The sequence below is a fragment of the Nyctibius grandis genome, chromosome 3 (assembly GCF_013368605.1).
Source record: "Nyctibius grandis isolate bNycGra1 chromosome 3, bNycGra1.pri, whole genome shotgun sequence".
Classification (NCBI taxonomy): Eukaryota; Metazoa; Chordata; class Aves; order Nyctibiiformes; family Nyctibiidae; genus Nyctibius; species Nyctibius grandis.
In genome coordinates, this window is record NC_090660.1 from 72077773 (window position 1) to 72098137 (window position 20365).

The following is a 20365-nucleotide window of genomic DNA, read 5'->3' on the forward strand; positions in this document are numbered from 1 at the left end:
GGAAGTTCAGTGAGCAGAAGTTCACATATTTTTTGGTAGATGAATTGTAAGTTCTTTCTCTCTTGATACTAATGCTGCTCTGAGGATTTAGTTTGAGAATATCCAAACTGCTTTGGGTTTTTGTGGGTATTTTTTTCCTTCAATAGGATTTATAGAAATAAACTCCTTAAGTCTAGTATGTTCCTCCACTGAGAAAACAAACCCACAAGCTAATGGTGACTTATAATAAACTTCATTTCTACAATTTTGGGAGAAGTGTCCGTATGCAGATCTTTGTGTTTGTGCTCAGATTTCAATAGGAGTGAGAGAAAAAAACAGAATTGCCTGAATTCCTAGGTGCAGAAATCTCTCCCTCTTTCCTTTCTCCCCTTCCTCCCTTCTTCCTTCCCTTCTTTCCTTCCTTCTTTCCTTGCCTCCCTCCTTCCCTTGCCTCCCTCCTTCCCTTCTACCTTCCTGCCTTCTTTCCCTCCTTCCTTCCTCTCTGCCCCTGCCTTTCCCTCCTTCCCTTCCTCCCTCCACTGCCACCCCACAGGGGTGATGAACGCCTTTCTCTAGCATGATGTATAAAGCAGAACAAGTCAGCCACTAATAGGGTAATAATATATCACCATTGCCTTTCATATTTTTAAAAGGAACTTAATTTTTGAAATGTGGAGCAAAAGAACTGTAAAATTGGATAAACCTCATGTTATTAAAGATGTAGGACTAAATATCTCGATAATATGTTTTGCTCCTTCTTCTGTGTGCCTTTGTGCGGATGTTGTAACACAACTTCCACATTTAGGATTTTCAGATACCAATATTATGATCCCGTGCTATCATTTCTACGTATAGCTTAATTATCAGGCTTGGGAGTAAGAATTCATGTTTTGCATGCTGCTGATAATTTCTGCTGCAAGAAGTTCCTATATTATAGGAGAAAGTGACCTCTGCCCAATAGTGGCCAGGGTGCTTTTTGGATGGTGATGGTTGGAGTATTTCATGACTGACATGGAAGTCCCTCGTATCCTGCTGCTTCTTTGACAAGCCACAGGTCAGGAAGCCTCATGTTCCCATAGGAATTTGCAGTTTAACTGTGGCTGGTGAATACTTAAAACTTTAAAACTATAATTTGGAGAAAAATTGAAGCAATCTAATTAAGTTCACGGGTGTTTTGTTTAGCTTTTTCATTTACAAGTTAAGTTCCCCTCCTCAGTATGTGGTCCTACTCCTTAATATTCAGTTTTGCACATTTCAGTTCAAAAGATAATGAGGCAATTTTTAAATTTCACGTCTATTAGACAACCTTGTCAGTTTCTCCTCATGCCCCTCAGCTTGTAGCAACAGCAGGACAACTGCGGGTCAGTGTTGCAGATGTGCCAGCCCTACATACTGTGCAGAGAACTGCAAAGATCAGTTGAATTGCTGCTGTGTTTTGTGCTGTGCCATGGCTAAATTACCACTGCTGGACAGCTAGATGTGGCCTGAGGATAACCTGTAACTGACTACAGCTAACAAGAAAATTGTAATATGAGGGGATGTCGCAGAGGAGTGTTTAGATAAAAGTGTGACTTAACAGAGTTTGATGGCAAGGTTCACTCTATTACTTACTACATGGAGGAAACATACAGAGGGAAAATCGGGCTAGAACTGGTTAAGAGTGATTGACACAGGGACTGGAGGTGCAGAAAGGTAAGGGAGACCATCCCATTGAGTCAAGAGGTTCAGAATGGACCCCCTTGCTTTCTAAACTCCTTCTCAGAGAGGAGTCTAGATGTGGCTGGATCCAAACAGTCCCAGACCTGGTCAACAGTTTATGTCTAGAGACACAAAGCGTAAGGGATTGTATGTGTTTATCACTGAGGGATTGTATGTGCACAGTTGATTCTCTATATCACTTATTTAAGATTTCAAAGTTCCATTATGCTTATTCCCACTTCACTTACCTTCCCTCTGGGTGTCCGGTATGAGCTGACTCCAAAGTTCGAGCCCTAGGTTTCCTGAAGCAGACTTTCAGGCACTGGATTTTATAAAAATAAATAATTTAATAGGATGGTATGGCAACATGGTCAGCTTGTGTCTCCGGAGAAGGGCTGAAGGGCCGAACAAAGCCATCCCTGGGCAATTATACCCTTACAGACTATTCACCTGCCCCTCAAGTGATAATTTGGTCCAGTAGTAATATATGGGTCTGGGGTCTTCTTGTTCCTCATTGGATTTCCTCATTGTCTTCAGAGAGGGCATTATCTTGTCTATTTGCCGGTGCTGTTGATGGTTTGTAGCCTTGAAGCCTCCATATCTTCTCATTTATGCTGGCTCTGGAGGCCCCGTTTTGACTAAGTAGGTACACGTTCAGTAAACCTAAGTGGAAATTTACAGCTTGCAGCCTAAGGCTTCAGCATATCTGGCTGCTCATGCTAAGCAAGTAAAGCTAAGCAAACAGGATAATAAATCACACAACATTATAACTCTAAGCGATTCTTTCTATTGAAAACTTATTTAAGCTAAACAACTAACATCTCTTAACATTGAGAGGCGTCCCTGCTAAAGGGAAGAGTTGCCTGGCATTCAGTCCAGTTGCCATCCAAGGAGAATTCAAATTGGGCTCATCCAACAATCTGTCATTGGTAAAAGATCTCTTTGCTTCAAGGAGCTGCCCTGAGATGCATTCCAGCTTAAGGGGAGATCACCACCATGCAGCCATGCTGCCTAGCAAGGCGAACTCAAAGAAGGCTCACTTAGGCTGTCATATTTATGGGGTAAAGTGGTTGGCTCATAGTCAAAATGCATACAATGGGAAAGGTATGCACCAGGCTCCTTGTACCCACAACTTATCGGTGTTCACTGTGTCTCTTTGCTTCTTTGTGGGTTTCCTAGAGGAGTTTTTGGCCCAGCTATGTCTCAGGCTTTTACCTCTGTTGGAGCCTCTACCAAACTGCTGCTAGTTTGGTTAAGGGCGGTCGAGTGCATCTGTCACAGGGGAGCAGGAATGTGTGATGTATTGTTTTTACTGAACTGAAAGAAATGTTAGCTTTTGTACGTGAATGAGGAGATCACACCTTGGGAAAGTGTGAGTGTTGTGGTTTAATCCCAGCTGGCAACTAAGACCCACATAGCCCCTCACTTGCTCCCTTCAGTGGGATGGGGCAGAGAATTGGAAGAGTAAAAGCGAGAAAACTCGTGGGTTGAGATAAAGACAGTTTAAGAGGTAAAGCAAAAGATGCACATGCCAGCAAAGCAAAACAAGGAATTCCTTCTCTACTTCCCGTCGGTGGGCAGGTGTTCAGCCATCCCCAGGAAAGCAGGGCTCCATCATGCGTAATGGTTACTTGGGAAGACAAACACCATCACTCCAAACATCCCCCTTTCCTTCTCCTTCGCCCAGCTTTATATGCTGAGCATGATGTCATATGGTATGGAATATCCCTTTGGTCAGTTGGGGTCAGCTGTCCCAGCTGTGTCCCCTCCCAACTCCTTGTGCATCCCCAGCCTACTTGCCGGTGGAGTGGTGTGAGAAGCAGAAAAGACCTTGACTCTGTGTCAGCACTGCTGAGCAGTAACTAAAGCATTCCTGCATTATATCAACACTGTTTTCAGCACAAATCCAGAACACAGCCCCATAGTAGCTACTATGAAGAAAATGAACTCTATCTCAGCCAAAACCAGCACAGTGAGAAACCATCAAACTCCCCACACAGCTGCTACAGTCACAAACGTTCCCTCTTTTCATATTAAAGAGAAGCAACAATTCCCTAGTGAAGGTTTATAGGAGCACCACGACTTGAAGGAGAAAGGCTTGCAATATATAACTCATTTAGGTTCACTGGGAGAATCTAGTCCCGTAGGGAAGGGTACAGGGAAGCAGGAGTTGTTCATAATAGTCAGGACTGGTGATGCCACACCTGGAGTACTGTATTCCATTCTGGGCTCCTCAGTACAAGAGAGACATGGACATGCTGGAGAAAGTCCAATGAAGAGCCACAAGGATGGTCAAGAGACTGGAGCATGTCTCCTGTGAAGAAAGGCTGAGAAAGCTGGGGCTCTTCAGCCTGGAGAAGAGAAGGCTCAAGGGGGATCTTACCAATGTATATAAATACCTGAAGGGAGGATACAAAGAGGATGGAGACAGGCTCTTTTCAGTGGTGCCCAGTGACAGGACCAGAGGCAATGGTCACAAACTGAAACCCAGGAGTTGTCTCTGAACATCAAGAAACACTTTTTTACTGTGAGAGTGACTGAGCACTGGCACAGGTTGCCTGTGGAGGTTATGGAGTCTGCCTCCTTGGAGATATTCAAAAGGTGTCTGGACGTGGTCCTGGGCAACTGGCTCTAGGAAGCCCTGTCTGAAAAGAGAGGTTGGACAAGATGACCTCCAGAGGTCCTTTCCAAACTCAGCCATTCTGTGATTTTGTGATAATCTGAGCAGCAGTCAGGCTATTGGACTTGAGATGTGAGACAGACCTGTCGAGATCCCCTAAAGTGGAGCTGCACTTGGCAAAAACATAAAGAAATTGTACACTTTTGGGGTCCTGATTGTACCATTGAAGCCTAGGAGGATTACACTGGGGACACTGGGAACATTGCAGTCTACCTCTACATTTCCTTGTGTGCAACATGGCTTCACATTTTTCTCATGATGCAGAGAATTATGCATAGGGGGAAGAGATCGCCCAGATGTTAACATGTATGCTTGCGGCTCAGGAGACATATGGTCTGTTCCCAGCTCTGTGAGATGTGTCCTCCATGACCTCAGGCAAATCACTCAGGGCTATACTTCTCCCCACTGTGAAGGATGCCAGGATCCAGCAGCCAAGGACAAGAGAGAGTCAGTTTTTCTCCCTTTTGAAATTAATTCATGGAGCCGAGGTACATTCCTTTCTATGTCTGAGTACTCCTATTTCCAGCGTGGGTTCCTACTAAGGAACCACAAGGCCACAAAATGCCATAGGAGCCATTCTTGTAAGTACAGCTATGGATTCATCCTCCCCTGGCCCTTTGGAGCAATCTCTGACAAGCAGAACATAGCCCCAAGATGTTTTCCACAGTTATCATCAAAATATTTTTTAAAAAGCAATTTAATGAGATGACACCCACACTATGAGATGAAATCATTCTAGATTACCATTTTCTCTCTCTCTATGCTCACTCTCTTCTTTTCTGGCATGATTTTAGCAGCTAATATCTGTATGAATATTAAGAATTAGGAATATATAATGAGACAAATCATAACAGTGATGCCTATTAATACCAGGTGAGGATCACACCCTAGTACCTGCCCCATTTGAAAGCTGTAGTAATGAAATTTCACATGGCATATAGCTTTCAACCGAATGGAAAACACTCAGTAGACAGGAGCAACTAAACAATTTCTGGAACTGAAGTGGATGGGGAAGAGCCAAATGGACACGAGGGCAGTGCTTCAAGAGGCAAACGGTGTTGCAGGGACAGCTAAGCAGGCAGGAACAAAATGATCCAGACAAGCATCATCATCACTGAGGGCAGGCTTTGGCCAATTTTCCAGGGGATGTCGAGCAAATAGGGGTTGAATGCTGATCCAGAAGCTGTCATTAAAGAGAGAGCAATAAAGCATATTACGATCTTTGGATGGCAAGTGCTATATATACTTCCTTAAGATATTATTTTTTATTTTAGTGAATTATTAAGTATTACTATAGATTTTATTATTAACTAAATCTTATTTTTGAGGGCCAGGCAAAAATATAAGCTGTTTGTCTGAAGACTGTATCCCATTTTAAGTAATTTACCCATCTTAAAGCCACTCTCTGTCCCTTGTCGTTCTCTTGTTGGGAATGAAAATGAACGAGCTGAAATGGTATGTGACACCACAATTTTGGTGGAAATCTCCCTTTTCTTTCTGTATTAATGCATTGCATTTCAGACCTCTGTTAATTATTTTTCCTTGTTTAAAGCTGGGTTTTGTTCCTTTGGAAGGATGATTTATTGTAAGTGGCTGTGAAAAGACATTAGGAGAGCAAATAGTCCTTTGGGAACAAAGAGTCACAACACAGAAAAACAGCTGTTGAGACTATAACAAAGAGTCTAGTGTGCCAACATGCAGCAACAATATTCAAGATAGGGAAAAAAGGCCAGCATCTTCATTTGGGAAAAAAAACCCATGAGAACAAAGATGTAAACATCTGAAAAACTGGCAGATGGATCAGAGCTGTACACAACACCAGAAGAGAAGGAGAAACTGCCATGTGTGGGAGGGGGTGAAAATGGAGAAGGTGCTTCTGTTATACCTTTGGGAATCAAAATAAATCAATATCGTTTGAGAAAGCACAATGACAATTAAACTGGGTAGCTATGGAGCACTAAATTTTTTGTCAAGATAAGCAGTGGGAGAAACAAATCATCCACTGATATAAATCAGACTCCTTGAAGTCAATGGTGCTAGAGTGCATTACTAATCACATGATTTGTGCTATGATTCAGGTAGTGACAACATTGTTCATACATATTTTGGATTATTTTGCAATACAGAACGCTACGCCAATAAAGTATTTTAGTGCAAAGTCTGATCCAGCTGATAATCAGGATAATCTATAGAGGCTCTCCTGTAAGCTGTAACCCATGGCTATAGCTGAGCTCGCTACCAGAAAACTCTGAAATGCATTAAAAAATGTATCTTTTGTTAGACTGAGTATTTATAAGTTGCTTTTGGCAACAACATCTGACAGGAGAGGTCTGTGTCTCCCTCACCTTGGGATCATCCTGGGCATGAAGGGTGCTAATCCATTTAAATAAGGTAAAAACAGTAGGAAACTTTAATGGTAATAAGTAGCATAATTTTTGACACTAAATGTTTGGGGATCCTTTAAGAAAATCTGAAGGGCCAGACTTTCTTTCCTTGGTGCAACCCCATTTTTTTCTGGAGTAAACTGCAGTTGACCTTTAAAGAATTTGCCTTATTTATTTCCAAAGAAGCATCTTGGTGTAGATGTGAGTCAGAAAAGGAGCAGAGGAAGGGACAGTGCTACTGCCATAAACTCTCAGAAGATGGAAGAACCCAGTGGGGTCACAGTTAACTGCCACAAGTCCTTGGACCTGTTAAAGCAGGTCCAGAGGAGGGCCACAAAATGATCAGAGGGCTGGAACACCTCTCCTATGAAGAAAGGCTGAGAGAGTTGGAGTTGTTCAGCTCCAGGGAGACCTTCTAGCAGCCTTCCAGCACCTGAAGGGGGCCTATAAGAAAGACAGAGACTTTTTACCAAGGTCTATAGTGATAGGACAAGGACTAATGGTTTTAAACTGAAATATGATCGATTTAGATTGGATACAAAGAAGACATTCTTTACTGTGACAGTGATGAGACACTGGAACAGGTTGCCCAGAGAAGCTGTGGATGCCCCCTCCCTGGAATTGTTCAAGGTCAGGCTGGATGGGGCTTTGAGCAACCTGATCCAGTGAAAGATGTCCCTGCTCATTGCAGGGGGGTTGGACCGGATGATCTTTAAAGGTCCGTTCCAACCCAAACCATTCCGTGATTCTATGATTCTGTAATTCTAAGTCACAGGAACTCCAAAGGTGTTCGAATTCATACTGAGCCCTGAAGCAGAGGTGATGCAGACCTCAGATAAGCTCCTTACTTCCACCCCTCTGCCAATCACCCTTGAGCACAACCAGCCTCCTTAGGGTACGACTTGCTGTTAAAACTAGGGAAAGAACCAATCCTTATGCTACACTCCCCCAATGACAGTGTCACACTTAAATACACCAAGCTCCCCTAACTAGCTCGTGGAGGCAATTGTAACTAAAACCATGATTTATGCAAGAAAATGCTGATACCACCATTAATTTGAGATCTTAAGCACAAAATATTGTCCTGATTTTCCCATGGCCTACATCGATTTTACATCAGTGGAATTCAGTTGATACCATTGGAGTTGTCCTAATTTGGTCTAATAAACATGAGAGGAAAGCAAATAACTGTTACTTTATTTTTATGTATGTAATTCACCTTTAACACAACTCTCATTTCTGTAAAAACTGAATAACCTGCACCCACAGATTACCCCCTCAAAACTTCAGGGCTTGTTTTTCTGGAATCATTTGCACTCTGTAGTGACTTGTCAAAGGCAGCCAGCCTTCTTTCCTCCCAGCTCTGCCTTTTCCCAAGTTTTCCCAGGCTGATCGATCACTGGTTACGCTGCCCTGCAGGTAGCCCTTCGTAACTCCAGCTCCACAGTGAACATAGAAGGAGGCTGCTTGACAAACTCTCCTTTGTATCACCCACAGTCATGTCTAATGCACATTGCTGTTGAATGAAAAGCTTATGTCCCACCACAAATGTCCTTTAAGCAAATATGCAGAAACTGTCTGTATTCAAATTTAGGGATCTCATCCCAGTGAGGCAGCTGTGGCATCTAAAATGCAGTTTTTATCAATAACATGCAAGCTCACAAAACAGGGGCCTCTGGCATCCCTTGTGCTGATTGACTTCCAGGTCCTGCAACACAACTTTGAGCAGCCCCTGGATGAAGAAATGCTCTGGCTGCTGCTGTCCCCTTTGTTTAATATGAGAATGTAGAACCCAGGGGAGTAGCTGAATGAAATGGTTGTTTTGCTATAAATAATTCATAACTTTCCAATCAGCTTTTTTCAAGTACAATAAAGTATGTCTCACTGAGGGATTCCCTTTTAATTTTTAAACCAATTTTTCTTTTTCAGAAATTAGAAAGAGAGAGAGATCAGTTAAGCAGTGGGGTTTTTTGTTTGCTTGTCTGTTTTTGCGAAGGCTGAAAAATTTGATGGATCTTGATCTTTCTTCACACGCATTTCACATTGGAACAGACCTTGATCTTATTTCACACAAGTGTAACTATACAGAATTCGATGACAGCCTCTTGCTAATTATATCACTGAAATCTAAGAGATTCACTGTACCATTTTGCTCATACATAACAGCTTAAGCAGCTTTTCTTCTAACACTTGTAAAAACAAATTCTAGGTAAAGTACAGGAACGAAAATGAAGTTCAGAACTAGGTGTTCAGAAAAGCTACAAGATAATGTAAAAAAGAATTTGGAATAAAATATGTCTCTTTTCAACTCAACCACCAATCCTGTCGGAATAAATTCATCAAACACTCTATTAATGGGAAGTTTCCCATGAAGATCTGTTAACTCTCAATGGGAAATATTGTCAGTGAGTTTTAGCAAGTAGAAAATAGCCCTGATGTTGGTGGAGCTTTGCGGTTTTTTAATCAGTTTTACAATCAACTCAGGGGCTAATTCAAGGAAAGCTACAAGCTGATAGTATGGATGATAAAACCAAATCAAACAGTTGTTATACTTATTATGATAAGTGTAAATCTGCACACTTAAGAAGCTGAAATGTAGCTCCTGTTAGCAGTGGAAAAAAATTACTATTATTGTTGCTTTTGTCATCCTGGGCTTGAAGGTATGGGATGCTGGAACTCCCCACACGTCTAGAAGATAACTTTGCAAAGTGTATTCTAATAGTAAGTTGATAGAGCTTAGTATTAATTGTTAATCAGATTGCCTTTCCAAAAGATTGAATATATACATTTAAGATGTCAGTGACTGTCTTATCTTAAATGCACCCATTCTGAAATTATTTGACTGCTATTCTGTTACATATGGAGCACACAGAACAATGTTATTGCTATATAAAGTTCAGAAATGCATTTGTGTAAGCTTTATATGCATATTTAATCTATCTTTTATATATTTGCTTTTTTTTTTTAGTAAGTGATGGAATAAATAGCACTTTCCTTTGGATGGATTATACTACATGTGAACTGCCTGTTACTCTTTCTGCAAGAATAAGAAAAGCCCTTCACTTTCATTTGTCAGATATCAGCTTGATAACAAAAAGCTTCTGAATGGCTCACGCTCACAGCAGAGCAACGATTGAATGGGATCAGCACTTCTCCTACTAAAATATCTGAAGTTAAGGACTTGGAAAAGAGGTTTTTGCAGAGATGACCCATTTACAAGCTGGACTTAGTCCAGAAACTATAGAGAAAGCCCGCCTAGAACTGAATGAAAACCCAGACATTTTGCATCAGGACATCCAGCAAGTGAGGGACATGATCATTACGAGACCTGACATTGGGTTTTTACGTACAGATGATGCCTTCATCTTGAGATTTCTCCGAGCCAGAAAGTTTCACCAAACTGAGGCCTTCAGACTGCTGGCTCAGTACTTCCAGTACCGCCAATTAAATCTGGACATGTTCAAGAACTTCAAGGCTGATGATCCTGGAATCAAACGGGCTCTGACAGATGGATTCCCGGGAGTACTGGAAAATCGTGACCACTGTGGCAGGAAGATTCTTCTGCTTTTTGCAGCCAACTGGGATCAGAGTAGGTAAATGTAGATAGTGTCTTTATCTTTTTACATATACTCACACTCAAATTGTAACTCAGTATTTGTGACCATCCTTGAAGTAACAAGGCCATTTTCAGTAAAATATTTTGTAACCATGAATCTGTTTCTCTAAAACTGTCATCTGATCTGATCACCTCTCATTCTTCAAACATAACACCATTGAGAGATAAGGGTATATCAGTGTGTCAGATAAGTAGCTCATGGTTTTTCCATAAACATTCCCAGTTTTTAGCCAGATAGTGTCTGTTTGCTATAAATACATTAATGCTTATTAAAGGATTGCTTCAGTAATATCATAGACTATCTGAACAGGTTGAGAGAAAGCAAATGTCTCAAAACATATTGGGGTTCTCATAGCTTTTCTGGTGCAGAAGGAACTGACCATATTTATTCTGTCTCCAGACTTCTTAACAGATAATTTTTCTTTTGTTTAACCATTTCAGGAATTACAGCCTGTGTTATGAGATTTCCACAAACTGCATTGTAATTTCTACACACTCTGGTTGGTGCATACTTGTTAGTGTGATAAATGGGAGATTCATGCAAAGTGTTTTTTCTATTCGGGTCACTTCTTTACAGAATGCTATGAACAAAGATGTCTCTCAGCCATTATTATAAAATGATGCCCTTAAATGTTAATGTGATTAGTCTGTTTTCACTACCTATTTGAAGTGATAGAGAGAAAAGGGACTAGTCCAGGATTATCATGGTCACATTGTCCTCTTTGTCAGAAGTCATTCCATTCCATTTTCCCTGCCTTCACAGTGACATAACAAAATGTAATCAGCTGTAGGATTGCCATGTGTTCTGCTGATTTTTGATAAAAAATAGATCAAAGAACAAAATTCAGGTTCAGATTTTGAGTATCATAAATTCTAATGAGTTCCAGGTAGGATTTTTTCTTGGCATATTCTAAAGTTGCCCATGAAAGTGTCTTATCCTTAGGAGTCAATACATTGGAGCTTTGAATTCATATTATACAAGTTGTTAGAGAACAATACACGTATGCCTGCAATTTTTCATGTTAGTTGCTTGCTGGGAAAACCTTTCATCTCCATGTGAAAACAGAGTTCATAAGTATTTCTAATTTTCCTTTACATTGGAAAAATAAATGTACAGAAAAAGTTACAGAAATGTAACTTTGCATATACATAAGTATTTGGTGAAATCCAGAACTGAAGCCAGTGATAAAAGTCCTATTGACTACAAAGGGGCCAGCAGTTTATCCCCTGTATTTCTGAACTGTGAGCTTGCCTTTTTTCCAACCACAAAACCCTTCCTTTAGCAATTGGCCTGAAAAGAAAGATGAATCAACAGGCATCTCGAATTATTAGAAAGTGTTGGTTTTAGAGGACAGAAGCACTGTGGCTCTGCTGGTTGCATTACAGGATTTAGGTATTATATAGAGCCAGCTTTGGATTTCTGATCCCTGAACAAAATGAATCCTTGTGATTAACCTTGTACATCAAGTCCTGCTCTTGGAAAGCTGAAAGTGCTGCTGTCTAAGGCTTCTGCACTGAGATTTTGACAGAACATTGATTTCTGCCAGATTTTGCAGAATTTTCTGCAAGTCCTTTAGTATGCATCCATATATATGTGTATATGTGTGTGTGCAAAAACCAAAGTGAGCCTGCATGCAAGACACCTTGTTTCTGAAAATGTAATTTTAACCTTCAAAGAAGAAAGGCTGAGGCAAATAGGATAGGATATACTTTCCTAAGGCTCCTCAGTGAAATTAAAAATCACTTGCAAATTTTACCTCTCTTCAGCCACTGAAGCTCAACTCCTCTATAGATGCGAATGACAAGAACTGTCATTTCTGTGAGCTTTTGTAGCACTGCAAGTGCTACAAGGATTTGGGACAGGATTTGGGCTGTAAGTAAATAGAGGTATGATCTCCTTTTTTACTGTCTAAAGACATCAACAAGAGGAAAAGCCGTTAAGGAACAGGAAATGATGAGTGCAATGTCCTATTAAGCAGTAGGGAAGCAGGTCATTGACCAGAAGTAGTATATATTCATACATATTTTAGAAAACCCCTCAAACAAATAGGCATTGTGTATATCTTACATGTGTCTTGGGCAACCTTTCTATAGATGTGTCTTCAGTGATGGCAAGATGTTTACAAGCTTACATTTCAGCTGAACGCTAATGCAATCAATTCATATGATGCTGTGATGCTGACATGCAAGAGTAAGAGCTCAGCCTTCAGCATGCCTTCCCAAACTTTAATCTCATTTGCAGCTGGTTGTATCTTCTCTTCCTTTGTGATTAAATCATAATTTATAAGGGATGATTTATAAAGGAATCATAATTTATAAAGGATCATTTAAAATCAGCATAGCTATAATCCAGAAACTTATTTTTAGTCCAGATGTTCTTACCATTTATACTCCTGGCAGTATGGTGGCTGTAGGGATCACAGGCCAAGGACGCAGAAGCAGCTTCAAAACTTTTTGGTTCTATATATAGATTTTTAAAAGGAAATGTCATTATTTGTGTAATGTGACTGCTTGAACAAATCAGATCCAAGATATTTTTAAGGGTTTCCCTGTATCAAAGATAAAACTTCTACGTGAGCTTTTAGAAACATTTGTAATTTCAGCTTCAAGAATGTAATCAATAGATCTAACACTTCTAGAAAAATAGGTTTCAATTTCCAGTCTCAATGTTTCCAGCTTCAGCTTCCAGCTGCTGGGTTGTGTTGATTTAAAAGCACCACAAAAATATGACAGCTTCCCATGTTTGTACTCATGTGTCCTGATGATGTCATCTTTTAACCTACTTTTGAATTCACTGAGGGTGCAGCAATGTACGGTAAGTTACTATCAGGCAACAAGAAGATAGTATATTAGCTACTCTACAGCAGTAGTTCTTGTGTTCCCTTTTAACCATGGTGAAGGTAAAACACCCTTTACCTTGAGGGTAAAACAATCTTGTGCTGTCCACAAGGTAAAGAACATACTTGTGGGCAGCCAGCACAGCAAAGATAATGTTCTGCAAAGTACTGCTGTACTAGAGTAAAGTATACTTTAATCACAGAATCACAGAATCACAGAATGTTAGGGATTGGAAGGGACCTCGAAAGATATCTAGTTCAATCCCCCTGCCGGAGCAGGATTACCTAGATCATATCACACAGGAACGCGTGCAGGCGGGTTTTGAATGTCTCCAGAGAAGGACACTCCACAACCTCTCTGGGCAGCCTGTTCCAGTGTTCGGTCACCCTCACCGTAAAAAAGTTTTTCCTCATATTTATGTGGAACCTCCTGTGTTCCAGCTTGCACCCATTGCCCCTTGTCCTGTCAAGGGATGTCACTGAGAAGATCCTGGCTCTATCCTCATGACACTCGACCTTTACATATTTATAAACATTAATGAGGTCACCCCTCAGTCTCCTCTTCTCTAAGCTAAAGAGACCCAGCTCCCTCAGTCTCTCCTCATAAGGGAGATGTTCCACTCCCTTAATCATCTTCGTGGCTCTGCGCTGGACTCTCTCTAGCAGTTCCCTGTCCTTCTTGAACTGAGGGGCCCAGAACTGGACACAATATTCCAGATGCGGCCTCACCAGGGCAGAGTAGAGGGGGAGGAGAACCTCTCTTCACCTGCTAACCACACCCCTTCTAATACACCCCAGGATGCCATTGGCCTTCTTGGCCACAAGGGCACACTGCTGGCTCATGGTCATCCTGCTGTCCACTAGGACCCCCAGGTCCCTTTCCCCTACGCTGCTCTCCAACAGGTCTGTCCCCAACTTGTACTCATACATGGGGTTGTTCTTGCCCAGATGCAGGACTCTACACTTGCCCTTGTTATATTTCATTAAGTTTCTCCCCGCCCAACTCTCCAGCCTGTCCAGGTCTCTCTGAATGGCTGCGCAGCCTTCCGTTGTGTCAGCCACTCCTCCCAGTTTTGTGTCATCAGCGAACTTGCAGACAGTGCACTCTATTCCCTCATCCAAGTCATTAATGAATATATTGAATAGTACTGGTCCCAGTACCGACCCTTGAGGGACTCCGCTAGACACAGGCCTCCAACTGGACTCTGTCCCATTGACCACCACTCTCTGGCTTCTTTCCTTCAGCCAGTTCACAATCCACCTCACTACCCGATCATCCAGACCACACTTCCTCAGTTTAGCTGCGAGGATGCTGTGGGAGACCGTGTCAAATGCTTTACTGAAATCGAGATAGACCACATCCACAGCTTTACCATCATCTATCCACCGGGTTATGTCCTCATAAAAGGCTATCAAGTTGGTTAAGCATGACTTCCCCTTGGTGAAGCCATGTTGACTGCCCCTAATGATCTCCCTATCCTTGATGTGCCTAGGGACAGCACCAAGGACAAGTTGTTCCATTACCTTTCCGGGGATGGAGGTGAGGCTGACCGGTCTATAGTTACCCGGGTCCTCCTTCTTGCCCTTTTTGAAGACTGGAGTGACATTCACTTTCCTCCAGTCCTCAGGCACCTCTCCCGTTGCCCACGACTTAGCAAAGATGATGGATAGCTTGTAGTATATTTATGCTGCCAAAGCTTAGATGGAATGAACTTCTTTACTCTCAGAATTAGGAAGGTTTTCAAGGTTGCTAATACTCCTTATCATTCTTTACTAGATGTTTCCTATCATTTTAGCATTGTTGCTAATATGCAGATGGATGAACTGAATGCAGACTTTCACTAATACACCATCATGTGGTAACACCATCTCATACTCTTCTGTTCAGTATTTCTCTCCTTTTAGATATAAGATTGTCACTGTTTTCTTAGCTACTCTATCACATTTTGAGCTCATGTTCATCTCAAATCTGCTTTAAAGTCACTGTTTCCTAAAATACAAACATCACTGGTAGATGTGTCATACATTCTCATCCATAATGTGGGCACAGTCTAGCATGTGATTCACGCTCTTCTGCAGAGCTAAACCTATCCTCCTCATCAATTATCATTGCAAGGTTTTTATGACATCTGCAAAGTTCACTAGTGAGAATTTTATCTTTGCTTCCACATCATTGAACAAGATAGTGATTATTGTTTTGATCAAAACCTCCTTGATGACTAGGAAAAAACCACAAGGAATTATAATTCTTATCTCCCAATCACTAGCTGAGATCTATCATGGTGCCAGGTTTTCATTCATTTAGCATGTGCTGCATTGGTTCGATTTTGCTCTATTTTTTAGACAGGTTTCTTAGAGGTGATGTCATCACTTTCTCTCTAGGTTCTGCATAGTATATTTCGGATATGTTAGTCAATGTTCATCACATATAATACAGAACAGAAAACTTCAGAGGTATTGAATAAGTGAAAAGGAGCAGATGGATATAAAAGAAAGAGATCAGATTAGTTCCACACTGAGGGAGAGGAAAAATCTTGAACTATATTACTGTACACTAGAGAATCCACGCAGGGAGGGTCATCATTCACTTTGATCAGAGTTCCGTCCTGAGACGTGCAGAATAATCCAACTACAAGGTGTGAACTCACCCAAAACCCACAGAGGCTTCACACATACAACTGGTTACAGAGCACCTTATTTTTAAATGGAAATTGTGGAGTGATAAAGACAGGTAAAAAAAAAAATCCCACTTTGTAAAACAAATACATGCTTACATACAAACGTACAATTTTGCTAAGACCTGAACCAGGATTTCACATAAACATAAATGTGCCATGTGCTGGATTACTAATACTCTTTCTTATACTTTCTCATTTCATCAGTCTCACCAAATCTAAACCCTCACTCCTCTGATGCATCTCTAGTGAAACTGAAGCTTTTAAAGAAGTCAGATAAGAGTGCCTTTTTGGTTGCCGGATTGAAGAAAGCGTTCACTACCTACCACAGCTGTTTCTAAGTCTGCCAGTGCCTTCTAATATACCCTGCTCATACACCTGGGAGATGGGGGTTTTGGGTGAACAAGTAATTCAGCAGAAGGTGTTCATTAATCTTCCAAGTAAAGATATTTCCTTCAAGGTTGTTCAGCCAGAGTGAAATTTATTTCTGTGTAGAGAGCCAGCATGAGGGCTATCTCCAATCATGATACATGGGTTGCGTGCTGATCTTCTGAGAACAGGGTCTTGGGGTAGGGGGGCAGAAGGTTGCCCATTGTCTTTTGCAGCAAAATAGTAATTAATTTCTATCTTCATGTTTCGACTGTTTTGTCTTAGAAGCTGTCAAATAGCTCCAAAATTTCTGTAAATCAAAAGGAAAAAACTGCTTCTTTGTTTACAGCATACCTTCCCAAGTCAGCTGCTAGTCATAAATTCTCTTTTGTTAACCAAAGAATCTCAAATGACAGATACTTACCATTCTGTAGGAGAGTGTATTGAGATAGGCTACAGGGCAAGGAAATCGAGCTGGCGGCCAGTCACAAGTGCTGTTCCCCAGGGCTCAGTGTTGGGGCCAGTTCTGTTCAATATCTTTATCAATGATCTGGATGAGGAGATCAAGTGCACCCTCAGTAAGCTGGCAGATGACACTAAGTTGGGCGGGAGTGTTGATCTCCTGGAAGGTAGGAAGGCTCTGCAAAGGGATCTCGACAGGTTGGATCAATGGACTGAGGCCAACAGTATGAGGTTCAACAAGGCTAAATGTCGGGTCCTGCACTTGGGGTACAACAACCCCATGCAACGCTACAGACTGGGGGAAGAGTGGCTGGAAAGCTGCCTGGTGGAAAAAGAACTTGAGGGCGTTGATCGATGGCTGGCTGAATATGAGCCAGCAGTGTGCCCAGGTGGCCAAGGCCAATAGCATCCTGGTTTGTATCAGAAATAGTGATAGGGAAGTGATCGTCCCCCTGTACTCGGCACTGGTAAGGCCACACCTTGAATACTGTGTTCAGTTTTGGGCTGTCACTACAAGAAAGACATTGAGGTGCTGGAGAGAGTCCAGAGAAGGGCAACAAAGCTGGTGAAGGGTCTGGAGAACAAGTTTTATGAGGAGCGGCTGAGGAAACTGGGGTTGTTTAATCTGGAGTAAAGGAGGCTGAGGGGAGACCTTATTGCTGACTACAAGTACCTGAAAGGAGGTTGCAGCAAGGAGGGTGCTAGTCTCTTCTCTCGAGTAACAAGTGACAGGACGAGAGGAAACAGCCTCAAGTTGTACCAGGGGAGGTTTAGATTGTATATCAGGAAAAATTTCTTCATTGAAAGGGTTGTCAAGCAGTGGTACAGGCTGCCCAGGGAAGTGGTTTTGTCACCATCCCTGGAGGTATTTAAAAGGCGAGTAAATGTGGTGCTTAGGGATATTGTTTAGTGGTTGACTTGGTAGTGTTAGGTTAATGGTTGCACTCGACGATCTTAAAGGTCCTTTCCAAACAGGACGATTCTGTGATTCTGTGAAATACTCTGACATAACAGTAAATTGGCAGCTATAAATATTTTAAAGGATCACGACAGAAAAAATGATGTCCTTGCTGAGAATGCTTGTAGTGGTGTAATTACAAGGATATTATCATCAGCAGATCCTGTTGGTATAAATGAATATGTCGCAAATGCTGATTATTCCAATATATTTCATGGATAATCTCAGATGCTTAATAGAATATGATGGAATAAACATCTGTTGAGACTGATTTATAGTCACAGGCAAACTGTGGCAATAACTCAGCCTCATATCTGTTTATTATGAGAGATTATGGCTGAAATAAAGCCAGCCCTAACACCAGCATGATTTTTACACAGCAAGTTTTTTTGTTTGGTTAGGAGATGCTTACAGTAATGCAGATTGAGGTTGTGGTAGAAGCATTGCATTGACCAATAAGTAGCCTAGAAGTGCACTGTATTAAAAAATAATTTGTGTTACATTATTACATTACTGAGCCAGTCTGAAATGGTAACAAAATCCAGGGTAGTAAAATCCAAACAAAATCCAGGAATTAGCAGGGCTCCTTCGGAGAGCTTTAAACTAGATTCAAAGGGGGATGGGGTTGTAGCTGGGCTTGCACCACTGGGGCAACGCTCTAGTGTTGAGGTAGACCAGGAGGCCTCCCATCCCCCTGGGGTGAAATCGGTGTGCTCAGCTCGCTCCCTGAAATGCCTGTACACCAATGCACGCAGCATGGGGAATAAAAAGGCGGAGTTAGAAATCCATGTTCGGTCGGGGGGCTATGATCTAGTGGCAATTACAGAGACTTGGTGGGACACCTCGCATGACTGGAATGTGGTCATGGATGGCTATGTCCTCTTCAGGAAAGACAGGCCACTAAGGAGAGGTGGTGGAGTTGCTCTTTATGTGAGTGAGCATCTAGAATGTATTGAGTTCTGTCCAGAGGCGGATCAGGAGTGAGTTGAGAGTTTGTGGGTGCGAATTAAGGGGCAGGCTGGCAGGGGTGATACTGTTGTGGGTGTCTGTTACAGGCCACCTGATCAGGATGAGGAGGGTGATGAGGCCTTCTACAGGCAGCTGAGAGCAGTCTCGCAATTACAGGGCCTGGTTGTCATGGGGGATTTCAACTACCCTGATATTTGCTGGAAGACCTACTCAGCCAGCCATCCTCAGTCCAGGAGGTTCCTCCAGTGCATTGATGATAACTTTCTGATGCAAATGGTGGATGAGCCAACTAGGAGAGAACCGTTGCTGGATCTTGTTCTCGCTAACAAGGAGGGTCTGGTTGAAGAGGTGAAGGTTGAGGGCAGCCTTGGTTGTAGTAACCATGAGATGGTAGAGTTCAGGATCTCATGTGGCAGGAACAGAATAGCTAGCAAAATCACAACCCTGGACTTCAGGAGGGCCAACTTTGGCCTTTTCAAGCAATTGCTAGGGGAAATCCCATGGGACAGGGTACTAGAAGGTAAGGGGGCCCAAGATAGTTGGTTAGCATTCAAGGACTGCTTCTTCCGAGCTCAAGATCAGAGCATCCCAGCAGATAGGAAGTCAAGGAAGGGTACCAGAAAACCTGCATGGTTAAACAGGGAACTGCTGGGCAAACTCAAGTGGAAGAAGAGGGTGTACAGATCATGGAAGGAGGGGCTGGCCACTTGGGAGGAATAGAAGTCTGTTGTCAGAGGATGTAGGGAGGCAACTAGGAAAGCTAAGGCCTCCTTGGAATTAAACCTTGCAAGAGAGGTCAAGGACAACAGAAAGGGCTTCTTCAAATACATTGCAGGTAAAGCCAACACTAGAGGCAATGTAGACCCACTGATGAATGAGGTGGGGGCCCTGGAGACAGAGGATAAAAAGAAGGCGGAGTTACTGAATGCCTTCTTTGCCTCTGTCTATACTGCTGGAGGCTGTCCTGAGGAGCCCCGGACCCCTGAGGCCCCAGAAGAAGTCAGGATAGAGGAGGAATCTGTCTTGGTTGATGAGGACTGGGTCAGGGACCAATTAAGCAATCTGGATGTCCATAAATCCATGGGCCCTGATGGGATGCACCCGCGGGTGCTGAGGGAGCTGGCGGAAATCATTGCTAGGCCAATCTCCATCATCTTTGCTAAGTCGTGGGCAACGGGAGAGGTGCCTGAGGACTGGAGGAAAGCGAATGTCACTCCAATCTTCAAAAAGGGCAAGAAGGAGGACCCGGGTAACTATAGACCGGTCAGCCTCACCTCCATCCCCGGAAAGGTAATGGAACAACTTGTCCTTGGTGCTGTCTCTAGGCACATCAAGGATAGGGGGATCATTAGGGGCAGTCAACATGGCTTCACCAAGGGGAAGTCATGCTTAACCAACTTGATAGCCTTTTATGAGGACATAACCCGGTGGATAGATGATGGTAAAGCTGTGGATGTGGTCTATCTCGATTTCAGTAAAGCATTTGACACGGTCTCCCACAGCATCCTCGCAGCTAAACTGAGGAAGTGTGGTCTGAATGATCGGGTAGTGAGGTGGATTATGAACTGGCTGAAGGAAAGAAGCCAGAGAGTGGTGGTCAATGGGACAGAGTCCAGTTGGAGGCCTGTGTCTAGCGGAGTTCCTCAAGGGTCGGTACTGGGACCAGTTCTATTCAATATATTCATTAATGACTTGGATGAGGGAATAGAGTGCACTGTCAGCAAGTTCGCTGATGACA

The 20365-nt window shown here is 42.4% G+C and overlaps 1 protein-coding gene across 1 annotated transcript in view; it reads left to right on the forward strand.

Annotated features, from left to right (window-relative positions):
* Positions 1–9878: 9878 nt before the first annotated feature.
* CLVS1 (clavesin 1) overlaps positions 9879–20365 on the forward strand; it is a 113565-nt gene continuing 103078 nt past the window's right edge. Inside the window, 2 exon segments of the mRNA XM_068396975.1 lie at positions 9879–9935; positions 9937–10334. Of these exon segments, the coding sequence (XP_068253076.1) occupies positions 9879–9935; positions 9937–10334 (455 nt within the window).